The 24,241-nt window shown below is 45.2% G+C and overlaps 1 protein-coding gene across 1 annotated transcript; it reads right to left on the bottom strand.

The window, feature by feature from the left end:
- Window positions 1-513: 513 nt before the first annotated feature.
- Window positions 514-7,217, bottom strand: LOC119323710 (E3 ubiquitin-protein ligase WAV3-like). The gene is made up of 2 exons (XM_037597414.1): window positions 6,659-7,217; window positions 514-2,888 (listed from the first exon to the last, which is right to left on the bottom strand). The coding sequence occupies exons 1-2, from the start codon at window positions 6,893-6,895 to the stop codon at window positions 993-995; spliced, it is 2,133 nt and encodes a 710-aa protein (XP_037453311.1). The 5' UTR covers window positions 6,896-7,217; the 3' UTR covers window positions 514-992.
- Window positions 7,218-24,241: the final 17,024 nt, after the last annotated feature.

Genomic DNA, 24,241 nt, shown 5'->3' on the forward strand with positions numbered 1-24,241 from the left:
GGTCGAGTGCACGGCCGTCTTGGGCCACGGCGAGACCTCGCCGACGTGCAAGGTCACGTCCCAGTATCCGATCTCACCCGAGCCCGAGTACCCGCTTGGGCCACGGCCGGCGAGGAAGCTTCTTGAGTCATGGAGCGACTATAGATCACTACTCCTAGTTAGCTAGGGTTTTGTGTTAGTTTTGCGTCTTGGATAATAACTAGTTAAGTGCACATATAGAATCATTTTTTTTTACAGTATCCCTACTAGATTTTGCTTCTTGTTCCAGTAGTATTTATTCAGGCCTTATACGTGTGATCTTTGCATTCATATTGTGTGATTTTTCGAATGCGTACTTGTGCAACAATTTGAACAAACCAACCCTACACAACAATTTGAACGTGCCCCAGTCGTCCATGCAGAAAATATTTAGACCGGAGCAATTGAGCATAAAAACACACCAGAAGATAAGCTTGCGACGCGCCTTAAGGCGACGAAGCAGAGCATCATCAGAGACCAACAAACTGTTCACCGAAACGCGAAATCGGATCCATGGAACTGCATCGAATTGCACCCCCAAAAAACTCAAAATTTCCAAGGTTCAATCACACCAGACGAGACCAGACCATCTTATCTACATTACCAAATACCTGATGAAAATTGTTCACCCATAAAGCAACTTAGTGACTAGCCTACCCTAGACCACACCCACTTCCCCTTGAAGCCATTATACCAATCCCCAGCCCCCCTCCCCTACTTACTTCCCAGCCCTTATTCCTTGACACCACAGGAGTATACCCCCCACAATGTATTTACCACCATGAGCCACCACCCCCACAACATATATACCTCCAAACCCGTCTCACCCCCACCTTCTCCGGTATACCGCCACCACGACTCAAACCAGAAAAACAAAAGATGGATACTAAACTACTACATTTCGACCTACTAAGCGTTATTTCTTCACCATCATCCGTGTGCTTGCTTCACGGGATCATGTGTGCTGCTACCTTCTACCTTGGCTGAGGTTTCTGCATGAATGACCTTGTCGGTACGATGATCTGTGGCCTTGGGATCTGAGGCGAAGGGCAGTGGTTCTGCGAGCGCTGCAGCATCTGAACCATGGATGGTGTTTGATACGAGTAAACAAGTGAACTGCTGTCCGTGGAGTCACCGCGTGTCGTGGCTCTCTGCCAAGAATGCGAGCTGAGCCCCGACAGCAGATACGCCCTCCCTGAAGCCTCATAGCGTTGCCGGCTAGCCATCCTTTCCTGCATCTCCCTCAGCTCTGCATCAAGGGCCATGCATAGACGGTCCCCATTCCGGCTTGAGAAGGACTCCAACAACACCCTTCGGCACTCCTCGAGAATAGCCACTGCTTCAGAAAGAACACCTGTCTCAGCAGCAGCCCTTGCAGCCTCGATAGAATCCGCGGCACAGACTCGGTTCCTCTCACGATCAACCTCCATGCAAACAGGTTCAGGTGACCGTGATTTTGGCCTCAGGATCATCACCTCGTCGCCTTGGATCTTGACACACTCGTTTGTCATCGGATCTCTGTAGGAAAAGGCAACCTTCAAGAGTATGGTCTGTTCACGGGATTGCGGGAAGCTCACAGATAGCAAAAAGTCCCTCTCCTCGTCAGCATAAAGATGCCCAACATCAATTGAACCATTTCGCCCATCTCCAGCCACCTTACTCAAGTAGCTGCCAGATTTGATGGAGCGAAGCTGGACACCAGTATGCACACACTGCACAGTTAAGCGCATATCCTGAACAACAACACTAAGAAGACCACCAATGCACTGAGCAAATGCATCCTGAATCACACCCTCGTCCTCAATGAAGGAAAATGTACCACCAGAGACCTCGGCAATTGAGTGCAAGGCATCTGAATCATGATCTGCTCCAAAACCAAACCCATGGACAGGTACTATGCCTACAGCTTGGTTTAGAATGGAAGATGGAACAAGGGACCTATAATCAGGACGGGTTCCCCTAACATTTGAGGAAATATTATAGGTATCTTGACCATCTGATAACAGAATAATACTGCATACTGGATTCTTATAACTGCGATCCTCAATAACCTTAGCAGCTTTCTTCAAAGCATCAGCAATATTTGTGCCACCACCAGCACCAAGTGAGTTAACAGCCTGCAGGGCCTGCTGTCGGCCAGAGTGTGACATGCGTCGGAGATGGAACAACCTTCTGGCAGTAGATGAGAAAGCAATGACTGAAAGGCGATCGGATGGACCAAGGTGTTGAATAACAAAACCCATTGCTCGCTTCAACAGCGCCAACTTCGTTCCTGCCATACTCCCGCTAACATCAAGCAAGGTAACAAGATCAACAGGAGCACGAGATGTCGGATACCCAACTGAGGTTGCATTAACCGGTCTGCTTGTGATCTGCTCTGGGTTAGCACAGGGGGCCTTCAGATGGATCAGAACAGCGAAATCATCTTGAGATGATGACTGTGGAATGGCCGAGAACTCTGAATATGTCTTCATTTCCACAGTTTTACTAGACCTAACATCACAATTGTCAGCAGCCTCCATCAGCTGCAAAGGTTCATCATCATTGAACTCTACTGGCTCAGAAGTATGCAAGGCGGGTGCTTCTCGCTGTCGGGTTGGAACTTGACGGAGGAGAGCCATGTAAGCATCTTGTTGGGGTAATCGAGCTTGGTTCACATTCAACCCACTTCTTCCACGAGGAACTATAGAAGATAGCGAGCGATTAAAGGGTATCTCTTTCCACTTTGCTCGGCAAACTGGGCATACATAATTTCCATGTTTTACACTGGAGGAGATGCAGTGAAAATGGAACATGTGAGAACATTCAGCGGTGAAGAGGGCTTGCCCATGACCTGGCTTCATGGAATCAAAACATATGGCGCACGTTTTCTGTTGGAAAAGAAACAGAACATGTATTAATTTAATTGTACGTCATCAGAATTTATCCCTTGGCAGCAGTTAAACAAAAGAAATACAGGAAATGTTCAATAATAATGGACATAATCTCAGAAAACAAGGATCGCTTGGAAACATTTATAGCGAATACACCAAAACATACCATTTTGAGAAACTGATGCCAAAGTTACAAAATCAACACCATCATTTAAATCCAACCAATGTTTGACAATATTGCATAGTTGAAATGTCAATTTGACAAGCCCTCATAAAATACTTTAAATAATTTGGCAACCCAACACCCCAACAGCACTTATCAAGTCCAATTCAAAAGCCAGCAAGACATCCACACCTAAGATGCCCTATATAAGTTGCTATCCATATTTATGAATTCCAGCACACATAATTATTGTGTCAGGCACTCTAGCTAAGCAGACATGTCAGGTTAAAGAGTTACTCCCTCCGTCCCGTAATATAAGAACGTTTTTGACACTACACTAGTATAAAAAACATTCTTATATTTTGGGACGGAGGGAGTAATTTGTACAAGCAATGATCTGATAATTAAACACCATAAATGGTAGGAAACATTTATCCTAAAGCTTCCAAATCTACAAGCAGCTTACAAAGGTACTCCTGGTTCAGCATGCAGTCGGATTTCATTCAACTAATATTAGGATTGTTTTCCATGTTTTTATTAGGATGATGGGGCTCTTATCAAGAACCTACCTTCATTAACGAGCCTATTCTAATGAATGAATGGTCTTGCCAAGAACCACCAAATCTTTTGAGAAAGGTATTTATTTCAGAAAGTTGACCACATGAAAACGAAAGCTCATCTCAATCAATTTGTAGATTCATAGCTGTGTCTCAACCTCATGCATGCATTTGACACATTTATTCAAGGCCACTCTGCATGCTATATCCTCCCACCCACCCTCTAGTTAGGTGGTCTCAACCGTGTCCAATTTATAATTATCACCAGTGTACCAACATTATAATTATAATTTTCATATTCTCTAAAAAAAATAGTGGAATAGACAAAGGATGATACTATTTCTTTAATGATTTTTTAATAGAACTAATGCAGAAAACCAATTAGAAGTAAAAAAACATACTGCCAATACATAACAAAGGTCAAAGGATAACAATTAGGGACTTATTTTAGGAGTTTGACAAAACCAAGATCAAATTCAACTGTCCTCCAGTGCTTAATGGATGTATCTATTCATCAGCACTGCTGTATAGATTCCAACTAATATTGGTTTGACCAAAGCATAAAACTGGACAACTTTAGACCAATACCTACCACAAATGTCAGAGTCAACACAAAGTTATAACAATCCATATATCACTATGCTAAAGTAGCTCCTTATTGTTTTTATCAGGGACTGCCGACACCACAAAAACGAGTGGAATCAGCATTTCTGTCATTGTGGTTTTCCAGCTGTACAGTTTGGCAACTCTAAAACAAGTCAGGAAGACATTAGTTCAGGCATCACACTATGTCACCAGTAGAGGCCCTACCTTCACACATAAAAATGAATTTCTTGGCAGAGACTCGAAAACATTGCAGATTCAGCGTTTGCATCACAGTAATGTAATGAATCTAGTGTTTATTCTCTCAAATATTTTGCATTTATTTCTGAGTTCTGACCAAGGCAAGCAAAATGAGGCTGGTTGTAATGGTAGTATCATAGCTAGTATCATGCATGCCAACTAGGCAATTTTGATGAGGTGTCGTAGCATTAAATGAAGGAAGAGAAGGTGTAGTATCATATCATGATACCGTATCATATTAAATGCTATGCTACTTTGTGTCATGCATGGCAATAAATAGAGTACTACATAAGGCTGGTCACAGTGGGGAGGAACTTAGGAGTAACATCACACACTTCAATACAACTTTGCTTATGTGGCACGTATTTAATGAAGAGAGAGGTGCTTGTGGTAACTAAGGCTGGTCACAGTGGGGAGGAACTTAGAAGTAACATCACACACTCCAATACAACTTTGCTTATGTGGCACGTATTTAATGAAGAGAGAGGTGCTTGTGGTAACTAGCTAAGTTACCGGAACATCACACACTTCAAGAAACAATGAGTCTATAACCTAATAAATACATCGTTGCATGACACTACATAGATGTTCTTACCCACTACGAGGGTAGTAACATAGTCTAGGGAAGTGTGAAGTTACTAGCTTATGTTTTTGCCCATTGTGACCAGCCTAACTAAGTTACCGGAACATCACACACTCCAAGAAACAATGAGTCTATAACCTAATAAATACATCGTTGCATGACACTACATAGATGTTCCTACCCACTATGGAGGTAGTAACATAGTCTAGGGAAGTGTGAAGTTACTAGCTTATGTTCTTGCCCATTGTGACCAGCCTAATACTAATATATGATACTATGCATTAGGGAGGTAGTATCATACACTAGTATCATATGCATGATACTAGTATATGATACTCCCCATTACAATCAGCCTGAGAACCGTCAAGCTAACACCATGAAGATAAATGTCAACCCTTTTAGGAGATCCTTCTCCCAAAGAAGATACTGAGGGGATCCTAGTGAGGTTGCTAGTCAATTCTGCGCACTTCCGTGCACAATATCTCACCAAGTCAGACGTACTACTAGTAAACAATAAAGTGTGAACCCATCCATAAAGGCATCAACGAATCGTCGTCACCACACGAAAAAAAATAGCAATTAATGTAAGAAAAAATCAGATCCTGGACCATTCGAAGTAATCACGTGGTTGCCATGACAAACTAGTAATACAAGATAATAAATAATTATAGAAGTGCCAATAAAATCTAATGCAAGGCTGGCCATTCAGCGTTCCTGGTAATGGATAACAGCTCAAGTTGGTAAGGGTTCGCCTTTAGCAAATTAAGAAACGTGATGGTAAGATGATACACGTGACCATGTGGATATTGGTGACCACAGAGGCCAACTTCCCCTTTCGGGCAGGAACAAGTGGAGACAACTGATTGAAATGAAGCTTACGTTAAGCTACATGTATGTATCCCAGAGAAAAAAGAGCAAGTGGAATTGACCATCGTCGATACCAAAGCGCCTTGGAGGATAGGCACACAAAACTAAAATCTGATCGACATATGACTGGAAACAAATTGGGCATTTTTGCACTTAGTTAGAAATCTACCTATATGTACTGAAGAAGATGGCAAACAAAATAGCATCATTTTGTCAATGACATGTGCAAACAAAACTGGGATATTCCCTTGGAATAATGTTAAAAATGATAGTTTGAAAAAAAATCATCAAATGTGCAAATGAAACCTTTTTGTGAGAATCTGCGGACTCGTGTTTCCAAACAACATTGGAAACAAAATGAAATGGCAAATCCAAATTTAGCACAGGTGGAGCTCAAGACAAAACATGATACTCCCAATTAAAAAAATTCAGATGCATACAAAACTGTTAGACGCAAAGCAAGACAAACAAAGAGCTCTCACAAACAAAACGGAACTGCCGTCACTCCAACCAAAAATTGCCGGCAAGAAGAACCACATCTGGGACCTAAATCTTTCACTGGTGAAGCCACATTGCTCTAGCCAGCACCTGAACTCAACCACTGGTAGGGGAAGCCTCTCGTGCCCGCAGCATTTCACATCTAGCGTAGCGTACAGTAGTACTGTAGTATGTCCGGGTAGCCCGCACGCAAACCAAGGACAAATCTTAACGCAATGGCCGGGGGAGAAGGGAGATGTGGGGGAAAAGGGCTCACCTTGGAGGACTTGGCTCCCGACTTGGACCTCCGGAGCAGCGCGCCGGCTGCCTCCGCCTGCGCCGGCGTATTGGGCGCGGACGCGTGCGCCGCCGCCAGCGCCGCCGAGTCCTGGGAGAAGGCGTCGGACGCGCGGCGCTCGCTGGTGCAGTCCTCCCGGTCGCCGGCGACGGCGGGGAGGTGCGCGCAGAAGCCAATGCCCATCGCCCTCTTGGCCTTCCTCCACATCCCCTCCATGAGCGCCGGCACTCGGCAGATTCGCGTCTACAGGCCTCACACAGAAGGCTTCTTCCTCCCTCTGACCTGCTAGCAGTACTAGGACGAGGGGAAGGGTGTGAGGAACGGGCGGTGGTTTTGAAGGGGGGAGGGAGCCGCCATTGGAGAGCGAGGCGAGCGGTGGAGTGTGTGCTGCTTTTGGTTTGACCTCTGCGGCGAGAGAGACAGGGCGACAGGCAGGCAAGCGGCGCACAGGAGGAGGATGGTGGAGAGAGGAGGAGCGGGCGGCGTTTTGACTAGTATGGTGGGAGAAACGAGAAATTGGCGGAGCGGGTTGCGGTGCTGCCCTCGGGCCTCGGATGGTTTTGGGCGGGTTCGGTCGCCGGTTGGTGGGCGCCATAAATCGCAATGGAACTTGTGGGCTCGGAAGGATGAAATGTCAAATCTCACTAGTACTAGTATCATGGTGTATGCACACACGTCAGACCAGTTGTCTCGTATTGGGTTGAGTATATCTTCCATTTCGAAGTTGTTTATCCTGTATTGGTACATTTTTGACCGAAAACCCTGCAAAAAAAGAAACGATTTTTGACCGAATCGTAGGCGGAAATTGGGACTGGATTTATAGACTTCGTACGAACTTACGGTAAATTTACGACAATCTAGTTTATCAACCCAGACAGCGGTTTACAAGATAGGTTCATTGCGAAACAATTGTACAGCCACATACTGAAATGTTCAATGTACATGTTTTCTTATGAGTTAAATACACCATGGATGCCTCAACTTGTTCGGTACGGTCATTTTGGTACCTAAACTTGTAAAATACGCAAAAGTGGTGCTATAACTTGTCACATGGTGCATATGCGGTGCCTTTGCCTGTATGACGCCATATGTGATGTAGGCGTTGTGTGACTGCCGCAGCTATCCCACATGTCAGTGTGTGTGAGGGTCGCCTGCACTGGCGAGGTGCGTGCAAGTTATTTTTTGGAAACATCCTAAGGTTTAATTAAATGTGTTAAAAAACGCCCTCTCTTGTGCTAGTAAGCGGGGAAAAAAATAGTCATTGAGGGTTTTGATCTTGGTACCTGCAGTTTTAATGCTATGTACACTAGCCACTGGGATGATGAATACTTTTTGAACAACTATTAGCTGGGAGTAATATAGTCTACATATCGCTCTGCAATTTCCATTTGTTTTTTTTTTCTGTTGCTGTTTGGTTTTATGATATGCAAAATTTCCAATATAAAAATACAATAAATTATCATAAATCTTTATTCTATTTTTATTATTGTCTAGTTCGAAGAGGTAAACATGAACTTTTTTAAAATTTATGTGGATTTGAACAGTTCAACATATATTATAAAATATCCTGTAATTTTTTTATTATGTAATGTTGTAATTTGAAAATTTTCAATGTGTATTAAAAATGATTGTGTAAAACAGTAAATTCTATAAATATGTTAAAAGTTTATGTATAAATGTAAGAATAATTTTACATAATAATTTTTTCTTACATGTTCAACATTTTATGAAATAGATGCTGTACATTTTTTGAATGCATGACAAATATTTTTCAAAAACACGTTTACAATTTCTTAATACATGTGAGAATTTCCAGAAGTATGTTGATTTTTTTTTCAAATGCACTAACACTTTTTTAAGTTAATGGCGGTTGTAATATTTTCTTATATTTCTTTACAAATGGGAAAAATAATAATGAATTAATCATAAAATTGGAAAAAAAATGAAAGGAAACCTTGTGCCGGCCCACAAGACGCCATTCTGAGCTCCTGGATTCAACTTCCGGCAAGGCAATTTATTTTTTTCTATTTATTATTTCATGCAGTATCACTCTTTTTATAAATAAGAATCTATTTCCATACTGCTCATACCACTACTATCGACACATGTGTGCACACTGTGTGCTCAGGTACTTGTTTCCAGTCGAGCCGGTGCACCTTTTTTCTCTTGTTAGTACTATTTAATCCATGTGGGAACCCGATCTGACAGGTGCGATCAATGCAATTAGTCATATTTAAATAGAATGCGAGGTGCTTTTACAAAATTCAGTTAAAGTAGATGGAGTTTACTGTAAAACAACCAACACGCTCCACTCACATCCATTGACATGTGGGCCAATGCCATGGTGGCACGCCATGTGGCAGTCCATACGTCCAGATACGGATGGAGGCACCGTATTTGAACACTCGAACAAGTTATAACACCAATTTTGCGTATTTTACAAGTTTAGGCACCAAAGTGACCGCGCCGGACAAGTTGAGACATCCGTGGTGTATTTAACTCTTTTCTTACGATATGCATATCTTGGAACTGAGGACATGAAATTATTTGTTTATTTTACCAGTATAAAACGATATCGCATGAGTAAAAAAAAATCAATTACAATAGACAATAAGAAATTGAATTGGAGATTAGTCAGAAGGCAACAAGTATGTGAGTAAAACAGTTTGCCGACCACCATCAGGTAAATGCATCAAATTTTTACCGTCTATATGATTAACAAAATATGAATTCCTCCATCTGCACTGAATTATTTGTTTTAAATTTGTCTAAATACGAATGTATCTAATACTAAATGTAAAACAAGTAATTTGAGACAGGGGTAATATATTTTAAGAAAAAAATTGTTAGATTTATATTCAAAAGGCGTCTTCCATGGTATAATTCTCGTCGACATATTGTTTACATTTTATTAGTAAATATATTATCAAACTTTGATCCAAAATAAAATAAGAAGAGAGATTTTTTTTACGAATAAAATAAGCATTAGTAATAGATACTACCTCCGTCCGGGTTTATTGGTCCCCGTTGTATTTTGTGTCAAATTTTGATCATAGATGAAACTAACAAAATGTTCAGCATGTCACCAAACATTATATTTTTAAAAACTATGTTCAAATACGAATCCAATAAGATAATTTTTCTTGACATGCATTAACATTTTGTTAGTTAAATCTTTAGTCAAAATTTGACACAAACTACAAAAAGGGCCTATAAACCAGGACGGAGTTGGTAGATCGGTACCGAGGCTAGTTGCTAGAGTAGCAACACATGATTATTAGGCTAGTTATAGTGGGGAGTAACTTAGACTAGTAACATACATATGTTACCAGTCCATGTTACCACCTTCATAGTGGGAAGTGACATAGGTGTAGTAACATGCATATCTTCATTTATTGCTTTGTAGACTCATTTTGTATTGGAAACCGCTATGTGATGGTAACATATTATGTTACTCTATTTGTCTCTCTCCTCTTTAATTACATGACGCGTCATCTTTTTTGCTTATGTGGCAGATATGTTACTACTTATGTTACTCCCACTATAAGGCTGGTCAGACTAGGCACAGTGGGAGTAACTTCGGTAGTAACATCGAGTCCAACTCAGCAAATTTGCTTATGTGTCAGTGAGTTAATGAGGAAAGATGTAGTACTAGTAACTTAGCTAGTTACTGTAACATCACATGTCCCAATGCAATATGAGTCTATAACCTAATAAATGAAGCTTTGCATGTTACCACACTTATGTTACTATCCACTATTAAGGTAGTAACATAGTCTAGGGATATGTGTATGTTAATAGTGTATGTTACTCTCCATTGTGGCTAGTCTCATGATGGGGAGTAACTTAGACTAGTAACATGCATATGTTACTAGTCCATATTACTACCTCTATAGTGCGTAGTATCATATGTGGTCTCATTTATTGCCATGCATGACACATAGTAGCACCACATTTATTATGTTACGGTATCTACTACCTATGTTACTATAACCATCTTTCTCTTCTTTAATTGCTTGTCACATAAGCATGTTTGTATGTCCCAAGTACATGATACTACTTATGTTACCTCACTATGGCCAGCCTGACTAGCCTTAGCCGTTGAACGCCGCTCCATTCAACGATCCTCAAGGGGGCACGTTGTATGACTTTGTATATACTCCACCAACTTCGTATACTCACAACCCGCGAAAAAGAAACTTCGTATACCCACAAAAGATATCGGGAATGGGTAATGCCACAAGTAGGAACTTGATAGAACACGTGTTGCAACTACTAGTGGTGCAGCCGCCGTTTCCTGCAAACTTGTCAAGTGCGACCAGATCGGGTTGAAAGCATCCATGCGACCAAATCCGCACCCATTTCTTGCATCCTCGATAACCACTGAATATCGTCCTGATCCACGACAGCCAACCGTGTTGTGTGTGCGACCTACTCACCGCCAAAACCCTTCATCACTGATTGAGAAGATCACGACGGCCATGGGTTAGCTGTGCATCCACTATCGAGCATGCTTGACACATGCCCTGTGCTTAGCTGAAATTCGAGTCGAGTTAGTACTAGCCATTAAGGGCATCTCCAGCCGTTGGCCCCCCAGGGGGCGTCTAAAAGCGCCGCCTGGGGGTGAGCCGGCGCAAAAAATGACCCTGGGGCGAGTCGGTCTCCAGCCGTCGGCCCCCAGAGCCGCCCCCAGGCGCGTATTAAATAAAAAAGAAAGGCCGTTCGGTGAAGTTATGGTAAAAAGTAGTTAAATTTCGGCTAAACATGGCAAATTTCAGCGAAATTCGCGCATTTTCATTACATTAACCTAATCTAAAAAAGAAAGGGGTTGAAGTCGTCGCCGCCATCGTCGTCGTCGCCCTTCTCCTTCTTGACGTGGGCGCCCCTGCTGGACCCGGCGTCGCCATGGCAGACTGGTGGCGGCGCGTTGTCGTCGTCGTCGTCGCTGTCGCATAGGACGACGACCCCGTCTTCATCGCGGCCGCGTCGGCGCTCCTCGAAGCGGCACAGGGCAGCGCGCTGGCGCTCCTTCACCTTCTCCCGGCGCGCCTTCTCCATCGCAATGGAGTCATGGCGCACCCATTCTAGGGCCGCGTCGTCGTCGTCGAACTCCGCCTTCACCGGCGCCAGCCCCGGCTCCGTCTTCACCGCGCCAGCCCCGGCTCCGTCTTCACCGGCGCCAGCCCTGGCTCCGTCTTTGGCTTGACGAAGCGCGGAGGAGCCGACGAGGAGGAGGCGTGTCGGCCGCCCTCGTTGATGATGATGCCGGCGCTGCGAGTGCGCCGGCCGAGCGGCGACTCCGCCGCGGGCTCGGCCTTGACGCCGAGCAGGGCCGGAGTGCCGGAGGAGTGCGATGAGGATCGGGAGGAGGAAGAGGAGGAGGACCTGAACCTCCTTGGCGCCCATGGCCCGACGCATCGGTGCTGGGCCGGGGGGTACGCCAACGGCGGGTCGTTGCCGCCCTCGAGGTACGTGAGCACGCCCTCGAGTGTGCGGCCGGGGACGCCCCACCAGAGGTGGCGCCCCTCGTTGTTCTGCCGGCCGCCGACCACCGGCGCGCCATTGGTGGACGCCAATCGCTGCTGCTGGCGGCGCTCGAAATACGCCGCCCAGGCCGCGTGGTTGCCGGCGGCGTACTGGGGGAGGGAAAGTTGGTCGTCGGTGAGGGACGCGTGCACGATCTCGATCTCCTCAGCGAAGTACTTCGGCTTCGCCACGGCGTCGGGAAACGGGGGAATGGGCACTCCCCCGGCGTTGAGTCTCCACCCCGTTGGCCCGGCGCGCATGTCCGGCGGCGCCGGAATGTTCGCCTGGAACAGGAGCCAGGACTCCTGTTCGCGGAGCGAACGGCGGCCCAAGCCGTTGGCGGCCGCCTCCTCTCCGGGGAAGCGTTCTGCCATGGCGACGGCGGGGCTGGGCGGGCTCGGGAGAGGTAGAGGGAGGGGCTGGGCGGCGGCGCTCGGGAGAGGCAGGGAGAGGGAGGGGCTGGACGGTGGCGAGGGGCTGGGCTGGTGTGGGCACAAGCGAGTGGAGGCCGCCGGCTTTTATAGCCGGGCCGCGCCCGTGTGTACGCGTGCAAGGGAGGAGAGGCGTCGGCGCGCCATCCCGTGAAGCGCTGCCCGTGAGGAATCAATGGCAAGGCTGACCGGCGGCAGCCTTGCAATTGATTCCCCGTGGAAATCAAGGCCATTGGGGGAAGACGAGGCGCCAAGTCGCTGACGCGGCTGGCCCGCGTCTTTTTTGCGCCAAAACAGCTCGCCCCGGCGCCCCCGGGCGCCCCCCAGCGCGCCGGGTTCGGGCTGGGTCCGCCGGCGCTGTTTTCGGCCCAAGCCGGCGAAAATCGGGCTTCTGGGGGCGCGACTGGGCCATTTTTTTCGGCGCCGACGCGAAAAAATCGCCTGGGGAGGCCTTCCTAGGGGCACGGCTGGAGATGCCCTAAGCGCATGAAGACGTACCGCCACAGTTTTTTATGAATCATCAGTAACTTTATTCCTCAAATAATGGCCATACCGTTTACAATTTTTGGAAGAATAAAGTCAGGGGGAAAGGAGTCCCAATATTCTGAAGCTCTAGTACTAAAGCAATATTTTGCCAAGCAATCAATGACTAGGTTGGCTTCCCTATAGCATTGAACAAAGCTAACATCTGAAAACTCCATCGCCAAGATTGTTGCTTCCGTTATAACTGCAACATCACCCCCCATGTATGCCTCTGGGTTTGAAGCCACCTCAAGAGCATTCAAGCTCTCTGATTCGATAGCAATTTTGATGCACCCTATATTAGCAGCAAGGATAAATCCATACCTGATTGCATTTATTTATGTGGAATCTGCCGAAACGACATGAGGCAGAACCCAGCTCGCCGCTGCAATGAAGTTCCCATGTTCATCTCTCGCCACGGCTCCACAAGCCCCGACCATTGTATCAGCATGGAACGACGCATCCACATTGATTTTTACAATACCCGAGTTAGGTTTCCTCCATATCTGGTCTAACTTTTGGGTTGGCTGGTTTGGTGAGGTTGCTCGAACAAAATTTGTAGCCAGTACCCTAATCGATAGGGCCGTTCTATCAGGAGTCTGTATGGTTTCCTCCTTCACTGCTTGTCTTCGCTGCCACCAAATGTACCACATTGCCACTAGTATGAGTTCTGGTGCTGGGATTTCATGTATCACAAAATCAGATTGTAGGAGGATCTCCAGAGTGATGGACCCCGAGCGATCTTGTAGTACTGCCTTCTGTACAGTATCTGCCAGCTGAAGTTCATTCCAAACTTCCATGGCCCTTGAACATGTGAAAATGCAGTGTTGTATATCCTCCAAACCAAATTTACAGAAGGGACATTGGGGGATTATAGGAATATGTCTTCCAGATAGAACACTGAAGCATGGCAACACCCCCTTCAGAACCTTCCATCCAAAGTGCTTGATTTTCCCCGCGACTCGAAGATGCCACAGTTTTTTCCACACGGGGTTACTCCGAGACCCACCTGGGGCATCCAATCGCCCGTAGTGGCGACCAAACTGGTGGTTAAACTCGAAGTGATAAGAAGATCGCACCGAAGAGGTACCAAACCTTGTAAACTGCCAAGCAACAAAATCTTCTACAGCGTCAACATGCAAAGGGATTTGTAAGATTCTAGTAACATCCACGGGTAAAAAATTGTCCCGAAGGAGCTCCACATCCCACTGACCCGTGTGCGGGTGTATTAGTTCTTCAACCTTTGACAGCATAGTCCCTCCCTTGGGTGTGATGATCCTTCTTGACTCACTAGAAGGAATCCAGGGATCGTCCCATATATTAATATGCGAGCCAGACCCTACCCGCCAAATACACCCTCGCTTGAAGGTTTGTATACCTGCAACAATGCTTTGCCAAGTGAACGATGAGCCCTTTTTGGGCCCTGACTTCAGTATGTCACCATTTGGATAATACTTAGCACCCAGAACACGTGCACACAGAGAATTAGGATTTTGGAGAAGTCGCCAACACTGCTTTGCTAACATAGCAAGATTAAAGCTGTGAAGGTCCCTAAACCCCATGCCACCCTTCTTCTTTGGAACACACAATTTCCACGATGCAAACCCGTGTATTTTCTTTTTTTCCTCTCCATCTACCCACCAAAACCCTGAGATTTCATCTGTTATTGACTTGCAAACCCCCTTGGGTAATTTGAGGACAAACATAGCATAAGAAGGGTTTGCTTGTGCCACCGATTTCACCAAAATTTCTTTACCTTGTACTGATAGGATCTTTTCCTTCCATCCCTTCAACCTTTGGCAAACTCTATCGATAAGGTGCTGGAAGCAATCGCTTCTATCCACTCCGACCATGGTAGAGAGCCCCAGGTACTTGTAAGTCAGTGCTTCCGTTAGAATATATAGGATGCCACACACACCTTCCCTGACCAACCCTCCAGTATTAGGGCTGGAAAAAATACTGGATTTTGCATTACTAACCCGCTGACCTGAGCTTGCACAATAAGTATCTAATATCCTCTTCAAGGTATGTGCGTTTTGATCTGTTGCTTTCATTAAAATAAGTGAGTCATCAGCAAAAAGAAGGTGTGAGATTGAGGGCGCATTCTTGCAAACCCTTATACCTTCCATTCCACAAATGCTTTCTTCATGGGCCAGTTAACTGGACAGACCCTCGGAGCATAACAGAAATAGGTAAGGGGATAACGGATCCCCCTGCCTAAGCCCCCTCGTGGGCATGAACTCATAAGTCTCTGTGTCATTAAACCTGATCCTATAGCTTACAAAAGAAACACACTCCATAATCATATCCACCCAACTCGGGTTAAAGCCCAGTTTCAACATCATTCTCTGCAAGAAGCCCCATTTAACTCGATCATACGCTTTGAGCATATCCATCTTGACTGCACAAACACCATTAGATCCATGGGTCTTCTTTTTTATAGCATGAAAACACTCATAAGCCACTAGCACATTGTCTGTAATTAATCTACCTAGAATGAATGCCGACTGATTTGGGGAGATTACCTCAGGCAAGATCTTTTTGAGTCTGTTTGCTAGCATCTTAGAAATAGTTTTGTAGACCACATTGCATAAGCTAATTGGTCTATACTGAGTTATTACCTCCGGGATGTCCACCTTTGGGATGAGCACAACATTTGTAGAATTCCACCCCTCGGGATTTTTTTTATTGATGATCGCACCAAGGACTTCTTTTGTCAGCTCATCACCTATAATATGCTAGAACCGTTTAAAGAAAACATCATGTAATCCGTCCGGTCCGGGAGCCTTCGTATCTCCTATTTGAAAGAGAGATTTCTTAACATCTCCCTTCGTGTATGACGCCATTAGTATCCTGTTCATATCCTCAGTTACAACATGCTTAACAGAATGTAATAGTCCTTCATAGATTACCCCTGCATTCGAGTTAAAAAGACTCTGGAAGTAATTAAAAATAAGGGGCTTGAGGTTATCATTACCCTCAACCCAAGCATCATTATTATTTTTCAGTTTTTTGATCATATTACGAGCCTACGAGCTGAAGCTGATTGATTAAAAAACTTTGTGTTGCGATCTCCTCGGCGCAACCAGTTCACTCGCCCACGTTGTGCCCAGTATATTTCCTCTTGCTCGAGAAGGTTCTCGATCAACACCGTAAGGTCCTTTTGTTTCAGTCTTGTCTCAGCCGTGAACGGTGAGCGCATTAGATTTTCTAGCTCCTTCTGTGCCGCCCGTAGGCGAGCATGTGGCCTTTGCAACACTTTGTGGTTCCAAGCATGTAAGTCTCTATGAACAGCCTCAAGCTTAAAGCCGGCCGAAGGGCACAACCCCTGAGTGACCGCTTTTTACCATGCCGTTTTAATTACTTCTTCCACTGTTTCCTCGGCTAACCAACGGGCCTCAAAAACACGTCTTGGCCGCTTCCTTGGAGCTGCCACGCCAGACAAGTAGTCAGTGTCCAGGCATATTGGCCTATGATCCGATTTTCCCATATCAAGATTGCACAATCCACACAAGAGATGCATTTCCATCCATTCAGCTTTAGAGACGGCTCGATCCAAGCGTTCCCTCAGACCACCTCAGAACCATGTGAATTTATCGCCATGGTATCCTATGTCCTCCAAAGAGCAATCAGACAATGCATCTTGGAAGGCTTGGAGTCTCGCCTGCTGCCACGATGCTCCACCCTCCTTCTCTGAAGAGAGTAAAATCTCATTGAAGTCGCCAATGGCAACCCACGGGAGACTAGATTGAGCATGCAAGCAGTGGCGGAGCTAGCTCCCGCCGACCTGGGGCGGCTGCCCGGGCTGCTCCAGCCATTCCTTACTAGACAATACAAAGAAATCATAAGAAACCATGATTAGCATTACTAATTATTTGGGAAAATGCTGGGCAACAACGCTATATAAAGACTTTGCCCCAACTCCTTTAGCTTGCTGGCTCCGCCACTTCATGCAAGTCCCATAGTAGATGATACGTACGGTCCTTATTATCCCAACTGTGTTCCCCATATATGCCCGAGAGTCTCCATTCTCTTCCATCATGTTCTTCAACCGTCACATCGATGACACTAAAGGTAGTAGTCCGGGAGTAGATCCTCAACTCCTTCTTCCAGACTAGAAGCAATCCACCTTTTCTACCATCGAGACATGGTGCAACAATTTTGTAATCGATGCCCATCCTTCTCCTCAAATCTTCTGCCCTATGTTCATCCAAATGCATCTCGGACAGAAAAAAGGCATCCGGGTTATGCAGCCTCTGGATGTCCAGAAGCGAATGAACCGTCGGGGTCCCCAGGAGACCTCGACAGTTCCAGCTTATGAGTTTCATTGTCCCCGGCGACCCTCCGCGGAGGAGGGCGCCGATATATCATTTGTTGCTCCTGAAGCATCAGCTCTTACCCTTTTATTATCATGGACCTTTTGTGGGGTACTCATTTGTAGGATCGAAAGTATGTCTAGAGGGGGATGATTAGACTACTTGACCAAATAAAAATCTAGCCTTTTCCCAATTGTAGTTATTGGTAGATTTTAGCAACTTAGCACAAGTCAAGCAATCAACCTACACATGCAGTTCTAAGAGTATAGCAGCGGAATGTAAAAACAATTGCCTATGAAGGTAAAGGGAGGAGTTTGAGGAGGCAAACGCAATGTTGACACGAAGATTTTTTATCCGTGGTTCCGATAGGTGGTGCTATCGTACATCCACGTTGATGGAGACTTCAACCCACGAAGGATAACGGTTGCGCGAGTCCACAGAGGACTCCACCCACGAGGGTCCATGAAGAAGCAACCTTGTCTATCCCACCATGGCCGTCGCCCACGAAGGACTTGCCTCACTAGGGTAGATCTTCACGAAGTAGGCGATCTCCTTGCCCTTACAAACTCCTTGGTTCGACTCCACAATCTTGACGGAGGCTCCCAAGTGACACCTATCCAATCTAGGTGACACCACTCTCCAAGAAGTAACAAATGGTGTGTTGATGATGAACTCCTTGCTCTTGTGCTTCAAATGATAGTCTACCCAACACTCAACTCTCTCTCACAAGATTTGTATTTGGTGTAAAGAAGATCTGAGTGGAAAGCAACTTAGGGAAGGCTAGAGATCAAGATTTATGTGGTAGGAATGGAATATCTTGACCTCAACACAAGTGTAGGTGGTTCTCTCTCAGAAAAAGTATGTTGGAAGTGTAGGCATGTTCTGATGGCTCTCTCCATGAGTGAAGAGTGGGTGGAGGGGTATATATAGCCTCCACACAAAATCTAACCGTTACACACAACTTACCAAACTCGGTGGGACCGAATCGTGAAACTCGGTCAGACCGATTTGGTTCATAATGTGACCGTTAGGCATTTCGGTGGGACCAACATGTCAAATCGGTGGGACCAATTTCATTAGGGTTAGGGCATAATGTAATCTCGGTGAGACCGATTACACAAAATTGGTGAGACCGATTTTGGTAATAGGCACACATAGTTGGTCAGGCAAACTCGGTGGGACCGATTCGCTCATCTCGGTTGGACCGAAACGTTATGAAAGGGAAACAGTGAGTTTGCATTGCAATCTCGGTGGGACTAATCGCTCATCTCGGTTTGATCGAAATGTTACGAAGGGAAACAGAGAGATTACAATCCCATCTCGGTGAGACCGAGATCCCTATCAGTGAGACTGAAAAGACTAGGGTTTCTGGCAATGGCTATGTCAACTGAACTAGGTGGCACCGGATAGAAGGTTTCGGTAAGGCCGAGTTTGACTTTTGGTTTGGGACATATGTGGATGTGAGAAAGTAGTTGAGGGTTTTTGGAGCATATCACTAAGCACTTTGAGCAAGAAACTCATTAAGCAACACCTCACCCCTCTTGATAGTATTGGCTTTTCCTATGGACTCAATGTGATCTTGGATCACTAAAATAAAAAATGTAGAGTCTTGTGCTTTGAGCTTGAGCCAATCTTTTTGCCCTTAGCATTTTCAGGGGTCCACGTTTCTCATCCATGCCATGCCAATCATTGAGCTTTCCTAAAATATTTATCTTGAAATAGCATTATCTCAATGAGCTATATGTTGTTAGGAATTACCAAAACCACCCAGGGATAGTTGCACTTTCAATCTCCCCCTTTTTGGTAATTGATGACAACATATAGATCAAAGCTTCGACAAATGATAATAAGATTGAAAAACATCGTCGCTTTGAGAAGTATGTGATAAGCAAGAGCTCCCCCTAAATTTGTGCACTATTTAAAATTTGCTTTGGACTGCAAATGCACAATGTGTTAGGATCATGGGTTACTCTTTCATGTCACATACATCTTGGTGGAGCGCTCAAAATGATAATGATTGAACACATGCACTCATCACCAAGCAAAGTGAATGATCATATAAGGATATAAGAGATAATATCACCGAACAAGCATTAAGGGTAGCATATGATCAAACACATGATCATCCAAATATCTCACAAAAGACATAATGTATCAAGCAAGCACACAATAAAGAAGTTCAACCACCAAAAACAAGAGAGATCAAAAGCAACACACTCTCTCTCTCTCGAAGCCTATGATCTATACATTTTCTCCCCCTTTGGGAACAAGTTACCAAAAAGTTCAAAAGATGCATAGTGCTAAACGTCTCTCGGGCTTGGTCTTCATGAGGTGGTGTAGAGATGGCTCCAAGGACGAAAGCGTCTGTTGATGTACCTGGAGCTGGTGGAGTGGCTTCTGGAGCTGGTGGCACTGAAGCTGTGGCAGCTAGTGCAGATGTTGTAGCTCTAGTATCTGTGACTAGCACTGCAGCAGATCTCTGTCCTCTGGGCACTCTAGCAAAAACATCTGTAGTAGACTTGCCCTTCTTCTCCTCCACATCCTCCTGAATTTGCTCAACTGCAGTTTGGATCTCAGTTACCTTGACATCAAGAGCATATAATTTCTGCTCAACGATCCTCTCCAAACTCTCCTCGTTTTGAGTCAGGGTGGCCAAGCCCTTCTCAATCCTCAAGGTGGAGGCAATCAGATAGCCAAGCTGATCTTGCTTGCTCTTCAGGAATACTTGAGATGCCTTTTCAGCAGTTGGCATCTTTGCAGCTTTCTCTGCCCTTGTCTTCTCTCTCTTCTCATGTGCTTGAGCTGATGATGGTTCATTCTCATTCATAACAACAGTGTTATCTTCAAATTCAGGGTAGATGGGCAGGTGCTCCTTATCCAATAGATATTTGCCTGTGCCCATCTTGGAGTTGATGAGCTCCTAAATTTGTGGGGCATATCCACAAGATCTCTTCTGATCAGCTGCAGTCCTCTTGATTGTTTCCACAATCAGACTCATGACTTTAAACTTTTGAGGCACATCAAACAAATGTACAAAATTGATAGCATGTCCTCTGATCATCTTGTGATCACCTGACTTGGGTAGCAATGTGTGCCTTAGGATCCAGTTGATGCTAGGCAAACCAGACAACAAGAAATGGATAGATCCAAATTTATGCGTCTCCAAAGCATCATCTGGGATCTCTTTGTACATGTGTGCCCTAGTGTTATGGTCTTTCTTCTTTTCAGCACAAACATCCAAGTCATCTTCAGTTTCTTTTGGAGCATTGATCAACTGACCCCATTCTTCCACATAGGATTGGTACCTAGTACCTTCTGACATCCAGATGATCTTCCCATCTGGGTAGAAATGGGCAGTGGAGTAAAACTGCATGATCATCTCATCATTCGACTTGGTGAGATTTTGGGCAACAAATGCATCAACTCCACATGCTTTGTGTCGGATGTTGGGTTCCGGCAGACCCTTAAGGTTCAAACTCTGGGGTGCTCACGAAGATCTCTCCCCTACCGACCTACGTCCGATCGTGTCGTGAGATCTAGGCTAAAAACGATGAACAACACGAGGGACACAAGATTTATACTGGTTCGGGCCACCGTTGTGGTGTAATACCCTACTCCAGTGTGTGGTTTGGTGGATTGCCTCAGGGGCCGATGATGAATAGTACAAGGGAAGAACATCCTCGTGAGAGGTGTTTGTTGGGTTTCGTAGTAATTTCAAAAATTTTCCTACGCGCACACAAGATCATGTGATGCATAGCAACGAGAGGAGAGTGTTATCTACGTACCCAACGCAGACCGACTGCGGAAGCGATGACACGACGTAGAGGAAGTAGTCGTACGTCTTCACGATCCAACCGATCAAGCACCGAAACTACGGCACCTCCGAGTTCGAGCACACGTTCAGCTCGATGACGATCCCCGGACTCCGATCCAGCAAAGTGTCGGGGAAGAGTTCCGTCAGCACAACGGCGTGGTGACGATCTTGATGAACTACAGCAGCAGGGCTTCGCCTAAACTCCGCTACAGTATTATCGAGGAATATGGTGGCAGGGGGCACCGCACACGGCTAAGGAATCGATCACGTGGATCAACTTGTGTCAACTTGTGTGTTTAGAGGTGCCCCTGCCTCCGTATATAAAGGATCCAAGGGGGGGGGTGCGGCCGGCCCTAGAGGAGGCGCGCAGGAGGAGTCCTACTCCTACCGGGAGTAGGACTCCCCTCCCGTTCCTTGTCCAACTAGGAGAGGTGGAGGGAGAGAAGGAAAGGGGGGGCGCCGCCCCTCCCTCCTTGTCCAATTCGGACTAGGGGGAGAGGGGGCGCGCGGCCTGCTGTGGCAGCCCCTTCCTCTTCTCCACATTAGGCCCATAAGGCCCATTAACCCCCCGGGGGGTTCCGGTAACCCCCCGGTGCTCCGGTTTTATCCGATACTCTTCCGGAACCCTTCCGGTGTCCGAATATTGTCATCCAATATATCAATCTTTACGTCTCGACCATTTCGAGACTCCTCGTCATGTCCGTGATCACATCCGGGACTCCGAACAACCTTCGGTACATCAAAAATGCATAAACTCATAATATAACTGTCATCGTAACCTTAAGCGTGCGGACCCTACGGGTTCGAGAACAATGTAGACATGACCGAGACATGTCTCTGGTCAATAACCAATAGCGGGACCTGGATGCCCATATTGGTTCCTACATATTCTACGAAGATCTTTATCGGTCAGACCGCATAACAACATACGTTGTTCCCTTTGTCATCGGTATGTTACTTGCCCGAGATTCGATCGTCGGTATCCAATACCTAGTTCAATCTCATTACCGGCAAGTCTCTTTACTCGTTCCGTAATACATCATCTCACAACTAACATATTAGTTGTAATGCTTGCAAGGCTTATGTGATGTGTATTACCGAGAGGGCCCAGATATACCTCTCCGACAATCGGAGTGACAAATCCTAATCTCGAAATACGCCAACCCAACATCGACCATTGGAGACACCTGTAGTACTCCTTTATAATCACCCAGTTACGTTGTGACGTTTGGTAGTACCCAAAGTGTTCCTCCGGTAAACGGGAGTTGCATAATCTCATAGTCATAGGAACATGTATAAGTCATGAAGAAAGCAATAGCAACATACTAAACGATCGGGTGCTAAGCTAATGGAATGGGTCATGTCAATCAGATCATTCTACTAATGATGTGACCTCGTTAATCAAATAACAACTCTTTGTTTATGGTTAGGAAACATAACCATCTTTGATTAACGAGCTAGTCAAGTAGAGGCATACTAGTGACACTATGTTTGTCTATGTATTCACACATGTATTATGTTTCCGGTAAATACAATTCTAGCATGAATAATAAACATTTATCATGATTATAAGGAAATAAATAATAACTTTATTATTGCCTCTAGGGCATATTTCCTTCAGTCTCCCACTTGCACTAGAGTCAATAATCTAGATTACACTGTAATGATTCTAACACCCATGGAGCCTTGGTGCTGATCATGTTTTGCTCGTGGAAGAGGCTTAGTCAACGGGTCTGCAACATTCAGATCCGTATGTATCTTGCAAATCTCTATGTCTCCCACCTGGACTAGATCCCGGATGGAGTTGAAGCGTCTCTTGATGTGTTTAGTCCTTTTGTGAAATCTGGATTCCTTTGCCAAGGCAATTGCACCAGTATTGTCACAAAAGATTTTCATTAGACCCGATGCACTAGGTATGACACCTAGATCGGATATGAACTCCTTCATCCAGACTCCTTCATTTGCTGCTTCCGAAGCAGATATGTATTCCGCTTCACATGTAGATCCCGCTACGACGCTTTGTTTAGAACTGCACCAACTGACAGCTCCACCGTTTAATGTAAACACGTATCCGGTTTGCGATTTAGAATCGTCCGGATCAGTGTCAAAGCTTGCATCAACGTAACCTTTTACGATGAGCTCTTTGTCACCTCCATATATGAGAAACATATCCTTAGTCCTTTTCAGGTATTTCAGGATGTTCTTGACCGCTGTCCAGTGATCCACTCCTGGATTACTTTGGTACCTCCCTGCTAAACTTATAGCAAGGCATACATCAGGTCTGGTACACAGCATTGCATACATGATAGATCCTATGGCTGATGCATAGGGAACATCTTTCATATTCTCTCTATCTTCTGCAGTGGTCGGGCATTGAGTCTTACTCAATTTCACACCTTGTAACACAGGCAAGAACCCTTTCTTCGCTTGATCCATTTTGAACTTCTTCAAAAATTTGTCAAGGTATGTGCTTTGTGAAAGTCCAATTAAGCGTTTTGATCTATCTCTATAGATCTTAATGCCTAATATGTAAGCAGCTTCACCGAGGTCTTTCATTGAAAAACTTTTATTCAAGTATCCCTTTATGCTATCCAGAAATTCTATATCATTTCCAATCAGTAATATGTCATCCACATATAATATCAGAAATGCTACAGAGCTCCCACTCACTTTCTTGTAAATACAGGCTTCTCCGAAAGTCTGTATAAAACCAAATGCTTTGATCACACTATCAAAACGTTTATTCCAACTCCGAGAGGCTTGCACCAGTCCATAAATGGATCGCTGGAGCTTGCACACTTTGTTAGCTCCCTTTGGATCGACAAAACCTTCTGGTTGCATCATATACAACTCTTCTTCCAGAAATCCATTCAGGAATGCAGTTTTTACATCCATTTGCCAAATTTCATAATCATAAAATGCGGCAATTGCTAACATGATTCGGACGGACTTA

Source organism: Triticum dicoccoides, chromosome 6B (genome assembly GCF_002162155.2).
Source record: "Triticum dicoccoides isolate Atlit2015 ecotype Zavitan chromosome 6B, WEW_v2.0, whole genome shotgun sequence".
Classification (NCBI taxonomy): Eukaryota; Viridiplantae; Streptophyta; class Magnoliopsida; order Poales; family Poaceae; genus Triticum; species Triticum dicoccoides.

Excerpts from the sequence above, each read along its gene's own strand:
- LOC119323710 (XM_037597414.1), bottom strand. The coding sequence starts at position 6,895 with ATGGAGGGGATGTGGAGGAAGGCCAAGAGGGCGATGGGCATTGGCTTC. Across the intron at positions 2,889-6,658 it reads CGGGAGCCAAGTCCTCCAAG|AAAACGTGCGCCATATGTTT; the intron begins GTGAGCCCTTTT and ends CTTTTCCAACAG.